At 37.3% G+C, this 23304-nt stretch overlaps 1 protein-coding gene across 1 annotated transcript in view; it reads left to right on the top strand.

Annotated features, from left to right (window-relative positions):
- The window catches only part of LOC117337498 (polycystin-1-like), an 89718-nt gene extending 66895 nt beyond the window's left edge, over positions 1 to 22823 (top strand). The window contains 17 exon segments of the mRNA XM_033898546.1: positions 3226 to 3344; positions 3598 to 3816; positions 4378 to 4544; positions 4826 to 5064; positions 5594 to 5742; positions 8148 to 8314; positions 8597 to 8835; positions 10175 to 10288; positions 10635 to 10882; positions 13031 to 13339; positions 13730 to 13947; positions 14132 to 14217; positions 14316 to 14603; positions 15407 to 15541; positions 15728 to 16045; positions 16744 to 16935; positions 17374 to 22823. Coding sequence (XP_033754437.1) covers positions 3226 to 3344; positions 3598 to 3816; positions 4378 to 4544; positions 4826 to 5064; positions 5594 to 5742; positions 8148 to 8314; positions 8597 to 8835; positions 10175 to 10288; positions 10635 to 10882; positions 13031 to 13339; positions 13730 to 13947; positions 14132 to 14217; positions 14316 to 14603; positions 15407 to 15541; positions 15728 to 16045; positions 16744 to 16935; positions 17374 to 17775 — 3609 coding nt within the window. The 3' untranslated portion in view covers positions 17776 to 22823.
- The last annotated feature ends 481 nt before the right edge of the window (positions 22824 to 23304 follow it).

Genomic DNA, 23304 nt, shown 5'->3' with positions numbered 1-23304 from the left:
GACAGAGATAGGGTTGTAATAGACAGTACGGACAGAGGTAGGGTTATAATAGACAGTACGGACAGAGGTAGGGTTGTAATAGACAGTAAGGACAGAGATAGGGTTGTAATAGACAGTAAGGACAGAGATAGGGTTGTAATAGACAGTAAGGACAGAGGTAGGGTTGTAATAGACAGTACGGACAGAGGTAGGGTTGTAATAGACAGTAAGGACAGAGGTAGGGTTGTAATAGACAGTAAGGACAGAGGTAGGGTTGTAATAGACAGTACGGACAGAGGTAGGGTTGTAATAGACAGTACGGACAGAGGTAGGGTTGTAATAGACAGTAAGGACAGAGGTAGGGTTGTAATAGACAGTAAGGACAGAGGTAGGGTTGTAATAGACAGCACAGACAGAGGTAGGGTTGTAATAGACAGTAAGGGTAGAGGTAGGGTTGTAATAGACAGTAAGGACAGAGGTAGGGTTGTAATAGACAGTACGGACAGAGGTAGGGTTGTAATAGACAGTAAGGACAGAGGTAGAGTTATAATAGACAGAACGGACAGAGGTAGGGTTGTTACAGACAGTAAGGGTAGAGGTAGGGTTGTAATAGACAGTAAGGACAGAGGTAGGGTTGTTACAGACATTAAGGACAGAGGTAGGGTTGTAATAGACAGTAAGGACAGAGGTAGGGTTGTTACAGACAGTAAGGACAGAGGTAGGGTTGTAATAGACAGTAAGGACAGAGGTAGGGTTATAATAGACAGTAAGGACAGAGGTAGGGTTGTAATAGACAGTAAGGGCTGAGGTAGGGTTATAATAGACAGTACGGACAGAGGTAGGGTTGTAATAGACATCACGGACAGAGGTAGGGTTGTAATAGACAGTAAGGACAGAGGTAGAGTTATAATAGACAGAACGGACAGAGGTAGGGTTGTAATAGACAGCACAGACAGAGGTAGGGTTGTAATAGACAGTAAGGACAGAGGTAGGGTTGTAATAGACAGTAAGGACAGAGGTAGGGTTGTAATAGACAGTAAGGACCGAGGTAGGGTTGTAATAGACAGTAAGGACAGAGGTAGGGTTGTAATATACAGTAAGGGCTGAGGTAGGGTTGTAATAGACAGTAAGGACAGAGGTAGGGTTGTAATAGACAGTAAGGGCTGAGGTAGGGTTGTAATAGACAGTAAGGACAGAGGTAGGGTTGTAATAGACAGTAAGGACAGAGGTAGGGTTGTAATAGACAGTACGGACAGAGGTAGGGTTATAATAGACAGAACGGACAGAGGTAGGGTTGTTACAGAGAGTAAGGACAGAGGTAGGGTTGTAATAGACAGAACGAACAGAGGTAGGGTTGTTACAGACAGTAAGGACAGAGGTAGGGTTGTAATAGACATCACGGACAGAGGTAGGGTTGTAATAGACAGTAAGGGCTGAGGTAGGGTTGTAATAGACAGTAAGGACAGAGGTAGGGTTGTAATAGACAGAACGAACAGAGGTAGGGTTGTTATAGACAGTAAGGACAGAGGTAGGGTTGTAATAGACATCACGGACAGAGGTAGGGTTGTAATAGACAGTACGGACAGAGGTAGGGTTGTAATAGACAGTAAGGGCTGAGGTAGGGTTGTAATAGACAGTAAGGGCTGAGGTAGGGTTGTAATAGACAGTAAGGACAGAGGTAGGGTTGTGATAGACAGTAAGGACAGAGGTAGGGTTGTTATAGACAGTAAGGACAGGTAGGGTTGTAATAGACAGTAAGGGCTGAGGGAGGGTTGTAATAGACAGTACGGACAGAGGTAGGGTTATAATAGACAGTAAGGCCAGAGGTAGAGTTATAATAGACAGTAAGGACAGAGATAGGGTTGTTACAGACAGTAAGGACAGAGGTAGGGTTGTAATAGACAGTAAGGACAGAGATAGGGTTGTTACAGACAGTAAGGACAGAGGTAGGGTTGTAATAGACAGTACGGACAGAGGTAGGGTTGTAATAGACAGTAAGGACAGAGGTTGGGTTGTAATAGACAGCACAGACAGAGGTAGGGTTGTAATAGACAGTAAGGACAGAGGTAGGGTTGTAATAGACAGTACGGACAGAGGTAGGGTTGTAATAGACAGTAAGGACAGAGGTAGGGTTGTAATAGACAGTAAGGACAGAGGTAGGGTTATAATATATAGTAAGGGCTGAGGTAGGGTTGTAATAGACAGTACGGACAGAGGTAGGGTTGTAATAGACAGTAAGGACAGAGGTAGGGTTGTAATAGACAGTACGGACAGAGGTAGGGTTGTAATAGACAGTAAGGACAGAGGTAGGGTTATAATATATAGTAAGGGCTGAGGTAGGGTTGTAATAGACAGTACGGACAGAGGTAGGGTTGTAATAGACAGTAAGGACAGAGGTAGGGTTGTAATAGACAGTACGGACAGAGGTAGGGTTGTAATAGACAGTAAGGACAGAGGTAGGGTTGTAATAGACAGTACGGACAGAGGTAGGGTTGTAATAGACAGTAAGGACAGAGGTAGGGTTGTAATAGACAGTACGGACAGAGGTAGGGTTGTAATAGACAGTAAGGACAGAGGTAGGGTTGTAATAGACAGTAAGGACCGAGGTAGGGTTGTAATAGACAGTAAGGACAGAGGTAGGGTTATAATATATAGTAAGGGCTGAGGTAGGGTTGTAATAGACAGTAAGGACAGAGGTAGGGTTGTAATAGACAGTAAGGGCTGAGGTAGGGTTGTAATAGACAGTAAGGACAGAGGTAGGGTTATAATAGACAGTAAGGGCTGAGGTAGGGTTGTAATAGACAGTAAGGGCTGAGGTAGGGTTGTAATAGACAGTAAGGACAGAGGTAGGGTTGTAATAGACAGTAAGGACAGAGGTAGGGTTGTAATAGACAGTAAGGGCTGATGTAGGGTTATAGTATTCAGTAAGGGCTAAGGTAGGGTTCTTTCCATAGTGCATGGGTCAAATGTGCTGAAAATTTTAGCAATCTTTTTATGAAAAGCTAAGAAGCTTAGATCATTTTTAATCTACAACATTTTTTGATGAAGAGTTATGGTGTCAAATTGATTACAAAAATCTGTGGTATTTGGCATGCATTACGTTGGCTATGCTGTGAAAATTACCTTAATCCTCAAGGTCACAGGAGTGATACAGGTCAATGGACATGTTTGGTTTATATTTACTTTGTACATAGAATTTTGTTATGATTCCTTTGTGAAATTACCACTTGTCTATGTACCAACTAGGTCGAGGATGCAGCAGATGATATCATGGAATACCTTGATATGGTAGAAGCTGACATAATCAACAAAGAACAGACTCGTAAAAACAAAGATACAAATCAACTGACACCAGGCCTTTCTAGGTATGTCTACAAACTGTACCTATAAGGTCAGGCTAACCGAAACTTTTCTTTACTAGTATATTTCCAAATTAAATTTAGATGATGATCAGTGATATCATGCATGATAAAAACAATTAGTAAAATGTGTATTAAAATTAGAATTAAAAGTAAGAAATCAAATCCGACTGAAAGAAAAAATGGAAATTGTTTGAAAAGTATGTAATAAATTGCAACTGGAAAGAAGGTAAAAAATAGTAAAACTTTTACTTTATAGGAAGCCACCTGTACATCATTCAACAAGTATGGATGAGAGCAAACACTCGAGCAAGGATAAGAATCGCAACATAGAGCCAAAGAAAGGAGGTCTGAAGAGGAAAGACTCGACTCACAGTGTGGGGATATCAGCAGTTTCTTCCAACTCATATGCCATACCCTCCTCCTCTGGAACACAACGCAACTTCACACCAAGAGAGGAGCCGAGCCTCTCCGACAAGTAAGTCTGGTCACACTGTCCAAGTAAGGCATTCCTGTCTATCAACAAACAACGCCTTAAATAACAGGCTCAGTTCAAAAGATAAAAAAAATAAGCTGTCGAGTGTGAAAAAGGTTATCATTCAGTTTTTAGCTCACCTGCCCGAAGGGCAAGTGAGCTTATGCCGTGGCGCGGCGTCCGTCGTCCGGCCGTCCGTCCGGCGTCAACTTTCCATTCAAGCAACTTCTTCTCAATAACCAAAAGGCCTAGAGACCTAATATTGGGCCTGTAGCATGCTGGGGTGAAGGGCTACCATTCAGTTTTTTCAAATACAAAATGTATACAGTAAATTATTTGATGAAAAGATGTTTATCTTTAGAGCAAACAGCCATTGAGGACTGTGCTTAAGAGCTTTCTTAATCATCTGTTTCCTTTGTTAAGTCTTGAAGACATACCAGAATGATAAACCTCATCCTGAGTAATCTATACAGTACATTGTATGCCAGATAGATTCTCTCAGTCTCCCTCATTTGTGTAACATGATAGAACAGTATATAATAAATGATTTTTTCTTTTTCCTAGGAAACCAACTTCTGCTGGCAGTGTAGCTAAATGGGTTTCCAAACTGAAGCCTGGGATACGCTCAAATGACATGCCCTCTGTGGAGCATACCAACATGTCCGGGACACAGCCACTGAGACCTAACTCTTTGTTAGCACGTCAGATATCTCAGCCAGACATCATTACTCGTAAGTAGTCACAATGTCGCTTCAGTCTATTTTGTAGTGGACTAAGAACATATCATGGTGTTAACCAAATGTCTATTTGCCATTACTGATTGTAAACTTGTTTCTGTAAAGTTAAATTGAAATGGAGGTCAGTGGAAGTAACTTCACAGCAAAATCATCTAGATGATAATATACAATGGAAAGATGCTATTACACAAATGTTTATGTTAAGCATGTTTCTATAGAAATAAGACTGAGAGATTGGAAGGTTGTCACAAAATGTCCTTATCCTTATGTTACAGATAGCGTTGTGGGGTCGTTTACTATGGAGGGAAGCGACATCCGTAAGAAGAAGTCCGGCTGTACCCTGCCCCCCTGGTGTGTTTATGTAGGCTACTTTCTGTGTTTCTGTCTCAGCGTGCTGTCCGTCATCGTTGTGATGCTGTATGGCTACCAGCTAGGGGCCGAGATCGCCCTTCAATGGGTCCTGGCCCTTCTGTTCAGCGTCACATTCTCCTTCTTTATGTTTGAGACCATCAAGGTGAGTTAATGCCACGTTAAGGAAGGGTAAATAGGGATATGTCAAAATGGCATCTTTATATTATAGAAGATTAAACAGCAGTAATTGATTGTGAGAGATTGTCTGAAAACACAAACACACCTGTTTTTATGTCTTAAAACACAAACACACCTGTTTTTATGTCTGAAAACACAAACAAACCTGTCTTTATGTCTGAAAACACAAACAAACCTGTCTTTATGTCTGAAAACACAAACACACCTGTCTTTATGTGTGAAAACACAAACACACCTGTTTTTAGATAAAAAAAAAGATGATGCCGATGCCTTGGTAAGAAATTGTTCTATTGTAAAATTGTTATATGGACGATTGTCTTGTAATAATAATTAACATTGGGAGGTATTTTATGAACTATCATATGATTAATGGTATATTCTAATCAAATGGTAATTATTTTCTGGTATTACACATGTATATGAAAGAGGTCGGATGTGAACTGATGGTATGATGTACATGTTGATGAGGGTGAAATATGATCCCTGTTTTACAGGCTCTCTTCATGGCCCTGTACATAGCCGGTGTTGAAAAGAAGGTGGATCCTTATGATGAAAATGATGTTATTGATATCGAACCAGTTATAGACAATGCTGTTGAAACTGTCAAGGTAAGCTTGTTAATGTTCTTAATGAAACTGTCAAGGTAAGCTTGTTAATGTTCTTAATGAAACTGTCAAGGTAAGCTTGTTACTGTTCTTAATGAAACTGTCAAGGTAAGCTTATTAATGTTCTTAATGAAACTGTCAAGGTAAGCTTGTTAATGTTCTTAATGAAACTGTCAAGGTAAGCTTGTTACTGTTCTTAATGAAACTGTCAAGGTAAGCTTGTTAATGTTCTTAATGAAACTGTCAAGGTAAGCTTGTTAATGTTCTTAATGAAACTGCTTGTTATTTTGTGTTGAATGATAATGTCAATGTTTGCTTCTTTTTACAGCTTTGCAAAAACAGATTTCATTCATGATGTACATGTGTGTAGAAAATTCATTCATACCATGATACTTGAGAAAATAATGATGTATGTACAAAGACCTATGTTGCATTGAGTCATTACAAAATCTTAAACAACTTCTTCTCAATAAACCAAGAGTCTCAGGGAGTTGATATTGGGTCTGTAGCATGCTGGGGTAAAGGGCTACCAAGTTTGTTCAAATGAATGACCTTGACTTTCATTCAAGGTCACAGGAGTCAAATATGCAAAAAAAGATTAGACGACTCTTCTAAATAGCCAAAGACCCAGGGACTTGATATTGGGTCTGTAGCATGCTGGGGTGAAGGGCTACCAAGTTTGTTCAAATGAATGACCTTGACTTTCATTCAAGGTCACAGGAGTCAAAAAGGCTAAAATCTTTAAACGACTTCTTCTCAATAACCAAGAGTCCCAGGGACTTGATATTGGGTCTGTAGCATGCTGGGGTGAAGGGCTACCAAGTTTGTTCAAATGAATGACCTTGACCTTCATTCAAGGTCACAGGAGTCAAAAAGGCTAAAATCTTTAAACAACTTCTTCTCAATAACCAAGAGTCCCAGGGACTTGATATTGGGTCTGTAGCATGCTGGGGTGAAGGGCTACCAAGTTTGTTCAAATGAATGACCTTGACTTTCATTCAAGGTCACAGGGATCAAAAAGGCTAAAATCTTTAAACGACTTCTTCTCAATAACCAAGAGTCCCAGGGAGTTGATATTGGGTCTGTAGCATGCTGGGGTGAAGGGCTACCTAGTTTGTTCAAATGAATGGCCTTGACCTTCATTCAAGGTCACAGGGGCCAAAAAGGCTAAAATCTTTAAACGACTTCTTCTCGATAACCAACAGTCCCAGAGACCTAATATTTGGCCTGTAGCATGCTGGGGTAAAGGGCTACCAAGTTTGTTCAAATGAATGACCTTGACTTTCATTCAAGGTCACAGGAGTCAAAAAGGCTAAAATCTTTAAACGACTTCTTCTCAATAACCAAGAGTCCCAGAGACCTAATATTTGGCCTGTAGCATGCTGGGGTGAAGGGCTACCAAGTTTGTTCAAATGAATGACCTTGACTTTCATTCAAGGTCACAGGAGTCAAAAAGGCTAAAATCTTTAAACGACTTCTTCTCAATAACCAAGAGTCTCAGGGAGTTGATATTGGGTCTGTAGCATGCTGGGGTAAAGGGCTACCAAGTTTGTTCAAATGAATGACCTTGACCTTCATTCAAGGTCACAGGGGTCAAAAAGGCTAAAATCTTTAAACAACTTCTTCTCAATAACCAAGAGTCCCAGGGAGTTGATATTGGGTCTGTAGCATGCTGGAGTGAAGGGCTACCAAGTTTGTTCAAATGAATGACCTTGACCTTCATTCAAGGTCACAGGGGCCAAAAAGGCTAAAATCTTTAAATGACTTCTTCTCGATAACCAACAGTCCCAGAGACCTAATATTTGGCCTGTAGCATGCTGGGGTGAAGGGCTACCAAGTTTGTTCAAATGAATGACCTTGACTTTCATTCAAGGTCACAGGGGTCAAAAGGCTAAAATCTTTAAACGACTTCTTCTCAATAACCAAGAGTCCCAGGGAGTTGATATTGGGACTGTAGCATGCTGCGGTAAAGGGCTACCAAGTTTGTTCAAATGAATGACCTTGACTCACATTCAAGGTCACGTCGATCAAGTATGCTTAAATCTTTAAATGACTTTTAGTGAAAAGCCAAAGTGCAGAGAGACATTATATTGGTCCTGTAGCATGCTTTCAAATAACTGCAGGATCCATATATGAAAAGATCACTGCATTACAGGTGAGCGATTTGGGCCCATTGGGCCCTTGTTTCAAATACAAAATGTATACAGTAAATTATTTGATGAAAAGATGTTTATCTTTAGAGCAAACAGCCATTGAGGACTGTGCTTAAGAGCTTTATTAATCATCTGTTTCCTTTGTTAAGTCTTGAAGACATACCAGAATGATAAACCTCATCCTGAGTAATCTATACAGTACATTGTATGCCAGATAGATTCTCTCAGTCTCCCTCATTTGTGTAACATGATAGAACAGTATATAATAAATGATTTTTTCTTTTTCCTAGGAAACCAACTTCTGCTGGCAGTGTAGCTAAATGGGTTTCCAAACTGAAGCCTGGGATACGCTCAAATGACATGCCCTCTGTGGAGCATACCAACATGTCCGGGACACAGCCACTGAGACCTAACTCTTTGTTAGCACGTCAGATATCTCAGCCAGACATCATTACTCGTAAGTAGTCACAATGTCGCTTCAGTCTATTTTGTAGTGGACTAAGAACATATCATGGTGTTAATCAAATGTCTATTTGCCATTACTGATTGTAAACTTGTTTCTGTAAAGTTAAATTGAAATGGAGGTCAGTGGAAGTAACTTCACAGCAAAATCATCTAGATGATGATATACAATGGAAAGATGCTATTACACAAATGTTTATGTTAAGCATGTTTCTATAGAAATATAGACTGAGAGATTGGAAGGTTGTCACAAAATGTCCTTATCCTTATGTTACAGATAGCGTTGTGGGGTCGTTTACTATGGAGGGAAGCGACATCCGTAAGAAGAAGTCCGGCTGTACCCTGCCCCCCTGGTGTGTTTATGTAGGCTACTTTCTGTGTTTCTGTCTCAGCGTGCTGTCCGTCATCGTTGTGATGCTGTATGGCTACCAGCTAGGGGCCGAGATCGCCCTTCAATGGGTCCTGGCCCTTCTGTTCAGCGTCACATTCTCCTTCTTTATGTTTGAGACCATCAAGGTGAGTTAATGCCACGTTAAGGAAGGGTAAATAGGGATATGTCAAAATGGCATCTTTATATTATAGAAGATTAAACAGCAGTAATTGATTGTGAGAGATTGTCTGAAAACACAAACACACCTGTTTTTATGTCTTAAAACACAAACACACCTGTTTTTATGTCTGAAAACACAAACAAACCTGTCTTTATGTCTGAAAACACAAACACACCTGTCTTTATGTCTGAAAACACAAACACACCTGTCTTTATGTCTGAAAACACAAACACACCTGTCTTTATGTCTGAAAACACAAACACACCTGTCTTTATGTCTGAAAACACAAACACACCTGTTTTTATGTCTGAAAACACAAACAAACCTGTCTTTATGTCTGAAAACACAAACACACCTGTCTTTATGTCTGAAAACACAAACACACCTGTCTTTATGTCTGAAAACACAAACACACCTGTCTTTATGTCTGAAAACACAAACACACCTGTTTTTATGTCTGAAAACACAAACACACCTGTTTTTATGTCTGAAAACACAAACAAACCTGTCTTTATGTCTGAAAACACAAACACACCTGTCTTTATGTCTGAAAACACAAACACACCTGTCTTTATGTCTGAAAACACAAACACACCTGTCTTTATGTCTGAAAACACAAACACACCTGTCTTTATGTCTGAAAACACAAACAAACCTGTCTTTATGTCTGAAAACACAAACACACCTGTCTTTATGTCTGAAAACACAAACAAACCTGTTTTTATGTCTGAAAACACAAACAAACCTGTCTTTATGTCTGAAAACACAAACACACCTGTCTTTATGTCTGAAAACACAAACACACCTGTCTTTATGTCTGAAAACACAAACACACCTGTTTTTATGTCTGAAAACACAAACAAACCTGTCTTTATGTCTGAAAACACAAACACACCTGTCTTTATGTCTGAAAACACAAACAAACCTGTCTTTATGTCTGAAAACACAAACACACCTGTCTTTATGTCTGAAAACACAAACAAACCTGTCTTTATGTCTGAAAACACAAACAAACCTGTCTTTATGTCTGAAAACACAAACACACCTGTTTTTAGATAAAAAAAAAGATGATGCCGATGCCTTGGTAAGAAATTGTTCTATTGTAAAATTGTTATATGGACGATTGTCTTGTAATAATAATTAACATTGGGAGGTATTTTATGAACTATCATATGATTAATGGTATATTCTAATCAAATGGCAATTATTTTCTGGTATTACACATGTATATGAAAGAGGTCGGATGTGAACTGATGGTATGATGTACATGTTGATGAGGGTGAAATATGATCCCTGTTTTACAGGCTCTCTTCATGGCCCTGTACATAGCCGGTGTTGAAAAGAAGGTGGATCCTTATGATGAAAATGATGTTATTGATATCGAACCAGTTATAGACAATGCTGTTGAAACTGTCAAGGTAAGCTTGTTAATGTTCTTAATGAAACTGTCAAGGTAAGCTTGTTACTGTTCTTAATGAAACTGTCAAGGTAAGCTTGTTAATGTTCTTAATGAAACTGCTTGTTATTTTGTGTTGAATGATAATGTCAATGTTTGCTTCTTTTTACAGCTTTGCAAAAACAGATTTCATTCATGATGTACATGTGTATAGAAAATTCATTCATACCATGATACTTGAGAAAATAATGATGTATGTACAAAGACCTATGTTGCATTGAGTATACAGTCAATTTAATGCCTATATTGATGGATATTTACACAGTATTTCAGACTCTATGAATGCCATCATATCTTATGGTTTACAGGAGATGAAGTTTAAACCACTGGCTGGTTTCTCCCTGGTCAAGGCTAGAGAGGAGGGCCAGAAAGTCCAGAGGATGCGCCTGATGCTTCGCCAGTTTGTGGCTTACATGTTCTACCTATGGCTCCTCATGGTCTTGTGTTATGTTAACTTCAACTCCAGCCAGTACTACTTCACCTACAGTACAGAGAACCAGTTCATCAGGACCACTGTATCCAACAACGACTCCTTCTCATTCCAAAATATGACCAGGTATATTTTTCAAGGTCAAAATGAATTTTAAATACCAAAAAAAAAAGATATTTGAGATGAAATTATTTCAGTATAGCAGGGTTCTCCCTGTAATTTTGATCTTTAGTGTTCCGGGGGTTTCCAGGTCTGAAAAATCTGGAAATCAGAGATACATGCAGGAAACCTGCATTTTATACATTCATAAAGAATGACACATATTATACATTGCAGTTACATGAATTTGTGTAACTGTGTAATGTAACTTATTACACATACACTACATATACATAAATATAACACACATACTACATATACATAAATATTACACACATACTACATATACATAAATATTACACACATACTACATATACATAAATTATTACACATACACTAATATACATAAATATAACACACATACTACATATACATAAATATTACACACATACTACATATACATAAATATTACACACATACTACATATACATAAATATTACACACATACTACATATACGTAAATATTACACACATACTACATATACGTAAATATTACACACATACTACATATACATAAATATTACACACATACTACATATACATAAATATTACACACATACTACATATGCATAAATATTACACACATACTACATATACATAAATATTACACACATACTACATATACATAAATATTACACATACACTAATATACATAAATTATTACACACACACTACATATACATAAATTATTACACACATACTACATATACATAAATAGTACACACATACTACATATACATAGATAGTACACACATACTACATATACATAAATATTACACACATACTACATATACATAAATATTACACATACACTAATATACATAAATTATTACACACACACTACATATACATAAATTATTACACACATACTACATATACATAAATAGTACACACATACTACATATACATAGATAGTACACACATACTACATATACATAAATATTACACATATACTAATATACATAAATTATTACACACATACTACATATACATAAATATTACACACATACTACATATACATAAATTATTACACACATACTACATATACATAAATATTACACACATACTACATATACATAAATATTACACACATACTTCATATATATGGATTGAATAGATTTTTAAAATTTTCATTGCAGCTATGAATACCAGTAGCTAGCTACATATCCCGTGGCGCACGGTACCGCGCCTCGGAGGATATGTAGCTAGCTACTGGTATTCATAGCTGCAATGAAAATTTAAAAAATCTATTCAATTCATATATTTACATAACCTTGATTTAAAATATTTATATGGAGAAAACGAGAAATTTTATTAAAAAGAAAAATTTGTCATGTATACGACGAAACGCCAAATTATTAGAACAGCCGGGAGATCCCGCCTATGCACCATTGTTTACCGTGTCCTTCCGCTCCGCAATTTGCAGTAGTTTATTTATTTTTTGCTTGTTATTTAAAACAAAGAGACATGAAATAACATCGAATACAATAATTTGTGTTAAATGAGATTTAATTTATGTAAATAGATTACAAAGAAAACATAATTTACGGAAATGAAACGAGGACTATTTTTCAAGCGTATTGATATTTTTCTGATGTTATGTGTGGAAAATCAGCACAAGAGACAATGTTTTCATACGGTTTTCATAGTGTATTCATGGTCATATGTTTGTTGTTTTCACTTGGTATGTTCATATCAGCAAACCACATTAGGAATGTAAATATACATAAATATTACACACATACTACATATACATAAATATTACACACATACTACATATACATAAATCATTACCCCCATACTATTAATTGTTACACCCATACTATAAATTGTGACACCCATACTATAAATTGTTACACCCATACTATAAATTGTTACACCCATACTATAAATTACTACATATACAGTTCTGGATCTTACACTGGTGTATTTGTATTGACATGACATGCGTTACTCTACAAAAATAACACTACTGCAATATTCTTGTCTATTAGTTCCAAAATGGTTTATCAGAACTGCAAACCACTCCTATCACTCTATATCTATATCTGTATACAATGCTTGAAGATAGCATATGGAACACTAGTGGCTAATTTCATGAACATATCTTTACAGTATTGAAGAATTCTGGGTGTGGAGCCAAGCTGTCCTGTCTCCAGGACTACATTGGGAAGAGATTGATAACAACACAGAATATGGCACAGTCCTTGGGACTGCTCGGCTCAGACAAGTACGCAGTCTGACAGAGAAATGCATGGCTTATGATTCCTTGATAGTCTTGGGCAGCGCTGACTTTCTGTCAGGAAAGACCTGTGTTGGGTCAGGTGGCTTCGATGAGGACCAGAACTCGTATGGAGAAACTTGGTCCACTAACCAAGCACAGAACCTTTCCTGGAACTACTACACCTCTGACCTGACTGGCAGGTAGGCATCCCTCAATAGGCAGCCATAGGATTACAAGAGTTACCTGTAACGTTTATTTTTCAGTCCCTATAATCACAGATACAGGTGCCCTGTAGTAATCACTCTGTCTGGAGAGTCTGTCCACAAAATTAGTTCCCTGCTCATTGACTGATTTACATGAAATTTGGTCAGGATGTTCAGTTCACAAAAGTACTCACTGGAGACAAGGTTAAGGTCCATTTATTTTATTTTTTCACTAATGAACATTTTATTATAACTTGATGAAGAAAAGTGTTGGTTGGAATTCAATAAGAAGTTTGAAATTTTGATGAAGAAAACTATTTTTTTATGTAATTGTTAATCCTGTTATTGAACTTGCAGCCAGTGATTGGATATTTGTTTTGTTTTCAGCAAATGGCAACAAGGAAATGTATTCTCATATAGCGGTGGTGGATATGTGCAGTTCCTGGGGACAAATTATACAGAAACCTTGTCCATACTGCAGGACCTACAGGCCAAGGACTGGATCAACCTGCATACCCGAGCTGTGTTTGTAGAATTCACCCTATATAACCCTGCTACAGATCTGACTACCCACGTGAACCTCCTTGTGGAACTACCCCTCACAGGTAGGCTAACCTTCCCTATTGTGTATATTGTTCTTCCCTCAAAACTGTCACCCATGGTTCCTTTATGGAACTCCCCCTATAAGATGGTCAGCCAGCCTTGATGGCGTATGTCAGCTTTACCTCAGTGTTATATGGATCCTAAGCTGATACAGATGTAAGATAATGGTCCATTGATCTGTTACAGGTTCAATGAACACTTCCTATGTGATACACAGTCAGAAGTTACTACGGTACATCAATGACATTGTGGACCCCATGATGGTGTGTGAGGTAAGTCATCCTCCCAATTTTCACATTTGTATTAAAATGTAAAATCTTTCTAATTAAACCCTTTAACTATGGATTTCTTTCTTTCTGATTACGTACAGGGGATCCTGTTTGTGGTGGTCGTGTACCTGTGGATACATATGGCCCTGTTGATGCGAGACGAAGGCTGCTCATTCTTCACCAGTGTCTGGAACATGTACGAGTTGCTCACCACACTGATGGCAATGGCAGTCATAGGACTGTATGTTGGCTGTGTAGTTCAGGCGACATCCACCTTTGATGAATTCCTAGCCAACTCATCCAGCTTTGTGAACTTTGAGACCACCATAGATATTCATCTGTCCATGAGATACATACAAGCCTGGCTTCTCTTTCTGCTCATGTTTAAGGTAGGCCATGATGTTGTCTTGTAGGGTGTTCAACTGCCCGATCAGCTTGTACTACATGTAATATATATTAGACAGGCAAAGCAGACATACTCAAGATATTGTGACACTATATCACACATCTGTCAGACCAAATGATAAATAAAATATTTCCTTGAGATGAGGTATGGACAAGGCTTAAAACTTTGGATAAAATTCTTGAGAAAAGCACAGGTTTACCAATGTTTTTCTTCTATATTTTATTGCGTTATCTATACCTTCTTTCCGAGGATTCTGTTTCTTTCCTATTTTTGATATTAAAATCAGAACAATATACTATAGATGTACTATAAAAATCAGTACAAGTGGAATGAGAGATTTTCTTCTGTTGCGACATCATATTACCACCTCGTTATACCCCGTACTTAATAAAACTATGTAGTAATCTCGTGTGTCAGTGCATCTGTCTCATGATAACCTTACATTCATATATCATGAACCCAAAGACAGAACATAGTCAAACATAACATCACAGCATCTACAGCTGATTAGATTTTGGTAGTTAACAGTCAAGGTTAAAGGTCACACTGGACCACTTTTTAATTAAAAAGCTAGTGTACAACAAATCTCATGAATTTCTGAACATACTAAGTTTCTTATATCCACCATAACATCTTTGGTTAGATTTTGTTGGTCATTGGCCTTGCAAGGTTAAAGGTCTAAGTCACACACTTGACCACTTTTTAAATAAAATATTCAATAAAATGTTCAATTACTAATAAATAGTAATAATTTCTTTCACCAATTATTGTTTTGCTTGTCTTTAGATTGTGAAGCAGTTGAGGTTCATTAAGATCCTGTACATCTATGAGAGGACTCTCAGTGAATCAGCTGGCAAGCTGTTTGGTGTTGCTCTAATTTTTGCCATCCTGTTCCTGACACATGGAATGCTGGCATACTTAGTACGTTAGATTTATCTCTTTACTTTTGTTCTGCATCGACTAATGACATTTTTTCAAAAGCTTTTGTTTTATGATGAATAGTAATTCAAGAAACATTAAATGTAAAAGTAGTCAGTTTCATTGTATATAGACATATGCATTATGTTGTCCAATGGAGATTATATAAGTATTTGATTTACATTGCAGTGGTACGGACCTTATGTGGGAGGGTTTGAGAGTTACTGGCACACACTGACCACACTACTGGGAGCAATACGAGGCACATTTGATTTCTGGTTGCTGTTTGAGAATAGTCGAATCTTCAGCCACTTTTTCTTCATTTCCTTCTACATCTTCGTGTATGGCCTGACAATTTGTTTCATTGTGGCCATCTTGTCAGACACGTACAAGACATTGCGCTCACAAATGTTCTTCAAGTCCACACTTGACATGCAGGATCATGAAATGATAGACTTCACCTTGAAAAGGTTCAAGATGTGGGCAGGAATTACCAAGCCTAAGCCGGTGAGTAAACCTCATGTAATATGGAATATTAACTAGTTCATCTGTCAAGCCATCTGTTCAGTAGAAATTGCATAGTTATAGGCCAGTTTTCTTCAAAGGCCTAAAGTTCAGTCAAAAATAGCAATTCCGTGTTAATTCTTTGCATGACTGTTCTTATGGACATTTGTTACTTAACTTTTTGGAGAACAACTTTCAGGTAAAAATTTCGAGGAAAGTTTCTCTAAAGGCCTAGAATTAATTGGAACTAGTGCTACAGCTTCCTGGGTAGTGTTATCTGATATCTTTTTGTGCTGTATATAAAAATGCAAGGGACACCAACTCTGTTTGAACTCATTTAGATGGATGTATCATGCATCTGTCTCTGGTATATATGGGGGCCGCAATAGATCAGTCCATTAGAGCGCTGACCACGTAACGTCGGATGAAGATCATGACTGTTGCTATATATTGCTTTTTGTATATGCTAAGTTATGAGCTGTCCAATTATATTACCATGTTGTAAAGTTGGATGTCATGTTTCTATTCCCCACATTGTTATAGTGTAAGAAATTGGTTGATTTTCTTACACTTCAAACTTTCATGTTGTGTAGATCACTTTGCCATCTGTTTGAACCAATTCATGTCGGCTTTGTTAAGGCGGTTCCTGAGTCTTCTGTGTATTGTGTTATAGGAAACTAAGTTATTCATTTGTGTTGTAGGAGTTCCGAGCTGTACGGTTCCCTGGCCTGCCGTCAGTGTCCAGCAGGTGTACGTCGAGAAGTTCCACAAGATCGTTCAGTGAGGCCTCGGTCAGTTCTGATGGCCTTAGTATGCTGTCAACAGGAGGGTCTGCTAATGCTGCAGCTCGCCTGTCTTCTACCTGGCTGGAGGTTTTACACACAATGGACAGAGTAAGTCACACAAGGCTCTCATACAGGTGTTAGCAAGTCACCCAAATTTACAACGAAATGTATCTAATGGAATCGTTAATCAAGAAAAAGCCAGAAGGAGATGGTATTATTCATCTACATCGTATGGGTGAAACTTAAGATGGATAGAATCTCAAAGTTGTTATCTGTTATGTGATCCTCTTTACATCACTATGAAATCACACACGAAAAATTTAAACTGTAATTAAATAATTAGATGTTGTTTTCACGTTTTCTGTCAAAAGAAGTTATGATACACCTGTCAAAGTTTTGATGTTTTATGTTATAGGCAACTTTTGTAGGTTCACAGCTTGGTTTTTGCAATGGATCTTCATTAAAATGTATAACTTAGTAATCCTGGTCCATTATACAAAGATTAAGACTAAGTTTACCAACATGTGTGCTTCAATTATATTATAGGTGACCCACCTAGATGGTATTGAAGAAAATCTCATCAAAAAGTGTCAGAAGGAGGTTGATGAATGGAAATGGCAGAACCGCATCAGTAACATGGAAAAAGAAAATGATGGACTCCTGAATTGGACAACGAAAAAGCCCCCTGCTACCCCCAACACTCGAACTACAAAAATACCCAAGAGAGTTTCAACACAACCTCGTCTGACAGCCAAGTCAGAAGGAATGGCCAAAACACCACCTACTAAACCAGTAGTTAAAGGCAAGGCTACACCACGGGTATCTCGCCCCCTCAGTGATCAGGGGGGACGAGCAGCACAGAGGTCAGAACAGCCTGGCACCTCACAAGATAGAATGTCAGTATTTGACTTCTTCAAAAGTATAAAACCATCAAAGCCTGCATGGTAAACCGCTGTACTAGCAGACAAAGTTCATATTGTGTTCAGTATAAAGTTATTTGTTCAACTTATTATTTTATTAGTAGTATTATAATTAGTGTTTTATTTATAAGAAACATCAGTGATCCTTCCTCATTAACGATTTTTACACACAAGTTTGTCTCATTATCATCTATCTGTGATAGATATCACATTGAGTTGTTTTTTGTTATTTTTCACTTAATCATCTCCATCATTTCACATAGTTCAATTTCACCTGTGCCAATTATCAAACAAAAAGAGAAAATTCAAAATGAGAAGAAAAATTCAAGCGACAGTATATATATTTTGTTGTGAGACAGAGACTCGCACAGAGCTGGGGAATTACCTGTGGAAAAAAACAGCTGCTGAAGCTGGAAAATGTGATTCATTTGATGTGTGAACTGAAAACAATAGTGATGGATGTTTGTTTACACGATCAACTGCCTTATGAGAGAAATGTTGTCGGTGATATGTATGGACTCAACACTTGAGACGTACAGTTTTATTTGTTAAGTTTGATGACTACGGATGGCCGAGGAAATGCTGTCCTACCTATAACACTTGTTAGTGCTATGTCTGGGGTGAATTGTAGTCACTGTACAACTTGTTATAGTGTATTTACATTTATGTAGAATTTTATGTAGAATATATAATTTTAAAGCACATGAACTTTAGAATTTTAACTCCAGATTTGAGGTTTGATAATAGGTTATGGAATTTTATGTTTTAGACTAAAAGTAAAGTGTTAGATATAATTATCCAAAACTAGAATGTATTGTTTGACGTAGGTTAATCATTTAAATGTCCTTTCTTGTTGTTATTGACTATGGTTCATCTCGGCTGTGACTACAATGTCGCTACAGAGGTTTGTACCCACAGTTTAACCTGGTGCTTGTGTGGGTATGCATTCCTCATTAAAGGGTAAGGTATAATCAGTAGTCTCTCACACATGTAGTGAGCAGAGTACTCGGACATTTAAAAAACATGACATTTATATGAAAAAATCACAGATTTTTGTATATACCAAGATACTGCCTAGACAATCATCAAGTTTGCTGTGATTTATCTCCCCTTAGTAAACATATTGTGTGGTAGGTACTAGATCATCCAGTGAACCTACATCTCTATTTATAGATTTATGATGAACAATATACAATTCAGGTGGCTAATTTTCTATGCCTTAAGCTAGTGTTTCCCAGCCATATACTATTAAATATAAGGAGCTTGCTTTATTATTACATTCGTAGGGAAAATAAAAAGGAACAATTAATCTTACTTTGATAATAGACTTTGGACATCCAAATGTCATCTCTTGTCAGGTTTTATTGTTAAAGCATATGTCTTTAATGTAACAACATGATGAACAATAGACTCAAAGAAAATCATAAACTTTATAAAAACTGCAGGTATATTTCTTTATTTCCAGAAGAATGTGTGAGGAACACATTTTTTTTTTATTAATAGTTGCTATTTTTTAAAAGAATACTATGCCCATTTTGGCTGGAACTTATTTTACCAGAGAATTGTTTTTTCAATGTTGACCAATTGTTTACCGTCCACACTCTATAGCTATCTGTAATATAGGGGGCATTGTGTCCAACATGTGATGTAAACCGTCCATAATATATTCCGTCCAATGATTAGGTTTAATACTAATGATATTTTATATTTATACTGTACAATACACATTGTTACAATAATAAGACATGATCTGATTAGGTCTTGTCCATATATCGTCCAATGATCAGGTGATATAGGGTATTATATGTTTACCGTGCTAAGATATATATGCCGTCCATGTATTTAGACATATTTTGTTTTGGGTTTGGGCTACCTCCATGTCATAGAATATATATTTGCATTGTAGAATCACGTGCCAGTTTGTATGCAATCTGTTCTTGTATTGTACTATTTTTTCTGTTTATTGAACCACATTCCGAAAACATCCAAATCGATGATGTCAAATTTACAAAAGATTCTAATTAATAAATTGTCCATATTCTAATTAATATCATGGTAAATTGTTTCAGTTAATCTTGATAGAAAAACATTCTGTAAATCACAGTATGGATAAAACCTCCTTTTTTCTGTTTACAGAGTTAAAATAGGAGGTTATAGATGGGGGTCCCTGTTCTCTATAAGTGTCTTACACAATTACAATGGGAGTGTATAGATGGGGGTCCCTGTTCTCTATAAGTGTCTTACACAATTACAATAGGAGGTTATAGATGGGGGTCCCTGTTCTCTATAAGTGTCTTACACAATTACAATGGGAGTGTATAGATGGGAGTCCCTGTTCTCTATATAAGTGTCTTAAACTGTTTCAATGGGAGTGTATAGATGGGAGTCCCTGTTCTCTATAAGTGTCTTAAACTGTTTCAATGGGAGTGTATAGATGGGAGTCCCTGTTCTCTGTAAGTGTCTTAAACTGTTTCAATGGGAGTGTATAGATGGGAGTCCCTGTTCTCTATAAGTGTCTTAAGCTGTTTCAATGGGAGTGTATAGATGGGAGTCCCTGTTCTCTATATAAGTGTCTTAAACTGTTTAAATGGGAGTGTATAGATGGGGGTCCCTGTTCTCTATAAGTGTCTTAAACTGTTTCAATGGGAGGTTATAGATGGGGGTCCCTGTTCTCTATAAGTGTCTTACACAATTACAATGGGAGTGTATAGAAGGGAGTCCCTGTTTTCTATAAGTGTCTTGAACTGTTTCAATGGGAGTGTATAGATGGGGGTCCCTGTTCTCTATAAGTGTCTTAAACTGTTTCAATGGGAGTGTATAGATGGGGGTCCCTGTTCTCTATAAGTGTCTTAAGCTGTTTCAATGGGAGTGTATAGATGGGGGTCCCTGTTCTCTATAAGTGTCTTAAACTGTTTCAATGGGAGTGTATAGATGGGAGTCCCTGTTCTCTATAAGTGTCTTACACAATTACAATGGGAGTGTATAGATGGGGGTCCCTGTTCTCTATAAGTGTCTTAAACTGTTTCAATGGGAGTGTATAGATGGGGGTCCCTGTTCTCTATAAGTGTCTTACACAATTACAATGGGAGTGTATAGAAGGGAGTCCCTGTTCTCTATAAGTGTCTTACACAATTACAATGGGAGTGTATAGATGGGGGTCCCTGTTCTTTATATAAGTGTCTTAAACTGTTTCAATGGGAGTGTATAGATGGGAGTCCCGGTTCTCTATAAGTGTCTTACACAATTACAATGGGAGTGTATAGATGGGGGTCCCTGTTCTTTATATAAGTGTCTTAAACTGTTTCAATGGGAGTGTATAGATGGGAGTCCCGGTTCTCTATAAGTGTCTTACACAATTACAATGGGAGTGTATAGATGGGGGTCCCTGTTCTCTATAAGTGTCTTACACAATTACAATGGGAGTGTATAGAAGGGAGTCCCTGTTTTCTATAAGTGTCTTACACAATTACAATGGGAGTGTATAGATGGGGGTCCCTGTTCTTTATATAAGTGTCTTAAGCTGTTTCAATGGGAGTGTATAGATGGGGGTCCCTGTTCTCTATATAAGTGTCTTAAACTGTTTCAATGGGAGTGTATAGATGGGAGTCCCTGTTCTCTATTAGTGTCTTAAACTGTTATGGATGTTAAAATGGGAATTCCTCAGTTCTCTCATAAGTGTGTAACTTAAACTGTTTTGACAGGAGGTTTTAAGTGTATTACACTGTTAGGGAGATTTAGATGAGAACCTCCAATTTTCTGGTGTCAAGTTTTAGTTTTAACATATTTTATTGCAAAATGTTTACAAACAGATTGTTGTCAAGTGTCTTAAACTGTTATGGTGGTTTAGATGGGAACCCCTTATTTCTGTTTATAACTGATGTGAGGGTATACATGGGAGTCCCTCATCAAAACCTAAGTGTCTAACACTATTATAGTGGGAGGGTATGGATGGAAACCCGTTAGTTCTGTTTATAACTGATGAGGGTATGGATGAGAACCCCTTAGTTCTCTATAAGTGCTTTACACTGTTCTTGTTGTTTGGTGGAAGTCTAGTGGTGTATGTAGAGTACACCAATACTTTGTTAGGGATGAGAATGTTACTATAATGTTCAGTCTTGAATTATTTATTGGGGAGTGTTAGACTGATGGTGACTTTCTAATGGTAATTATTGGTGTAACCACAAATGCCAACTTTACCCGGTAGAAAAATTGCCAAAAATGATGACCCGTTGATATTCATACTCCGACACTGTGATAGTTACTTTTATGTCTTAATTGCTTGTTCATTATCTAACCCTAATTCCTATCAAATCCTTGATGTACAAAGTGTACCTGGCTAGACAATTATAATCAGAACGAAAATCAAAATGCAATAATTTCTACTTTCCCATGAATTTATTACAATGTGTGTAGAATACTATGTGCCAACACCTGTTATCACCAGCATATATGTCTTATTACAATCACATGGTTACTATAGGGACAAGCTTTGTATGAATGTATGCTCAATTTGTTATTATTATATTGTTTCTCTATTTGTATGACTTGTCCTTAGAATTGTTGATTTTATACAATTCATTAGTGCTATTGTTACATTTTGTTATTGTCAGATGAAGATGTTCAGCTTTAACATCAAACTTTTTTTTGCTATTATTTCTTTTAAATAACATCATACACATCACAACTTAAACAACTGAAGTTTTCAAAAAATTCAAATTCAAAGAATAAAATTGTTTCTGTAGAAAGAAATCTTCACCTTGTATGAAAAAAAACCCCAGTAGAAGTAGTAGAGCTGAACACCTTCAGTAGATGGGAGGCTTACTTCCACTGTAGTGCCTTGTCTGTTACCATGGTAACATTGCACAAGATGTGATTCATGTCTGCCGTCCTTAATCTGGCACTGGTGGCCGGCTGGCGAAATTTACTTAACCTGTTGTGTATATATTTTATCTACATCAAAAGAGTGATTCTATTTTTAGGTGTATAATTTATTCATTTAAAGGCATATAATATTTCTACAAAGATACTACCTGTTTGACGACTGTCATTAAAGCTCATGCTTTTGACTGAACCTTAGAAATGTGTTGTTATTTTTTTACCAAAGTGTCTCCTAACAGGTTACATAAAACCCCACAAAATAGTGGACAGGGCATTATGTGTTTATCTCTTCTGTCTGTCAGTCCATCCATATGTCTTGATTAAAATTTTAAGTCGGCTCCATTTCTTTTATACTACAAGTCTAACAGTAACACAACTTTATATACCCAGTAGGTATACAGTATTCTATGATTTTGGTTAGATGGGAGAAATTAGCTCCATTTCCACTTTATTGTGATATTAGGTCATTTATTTCACTGCGTTTATTCCGCTTAATATGAAGGTCTGCTGAGTTAGAGCCAAAGAAAACGTTTGATAAAACATGATAAAACAAAGTTTTAAAAATTTACCAAGAACTTGAGCGGAAAACTTCACTTCAGCATTGCCATGTTGACTGCATGTCATTGTTATCAATGTATTATTCTATTGGGTGTGACACCAATATGATAGATCATAACTG

The sequence above is a fragment of the Pecten maximus genome, chromosome 1 (genome assembly GCF_902652985.1).
Source record: "Pecten maximus chromosome 1, xPecMax1.1, whole genome shotgun sequence".
Lineage (NCBI taxonomy): Eukaryota > Metazoa > Mollusca > Bivalvia > Pectinida > Pectinidae > Pecten > Pecten maximus.
This window is presented reverse-complemented; position numbering and strand designations above follow the sequence as displayed.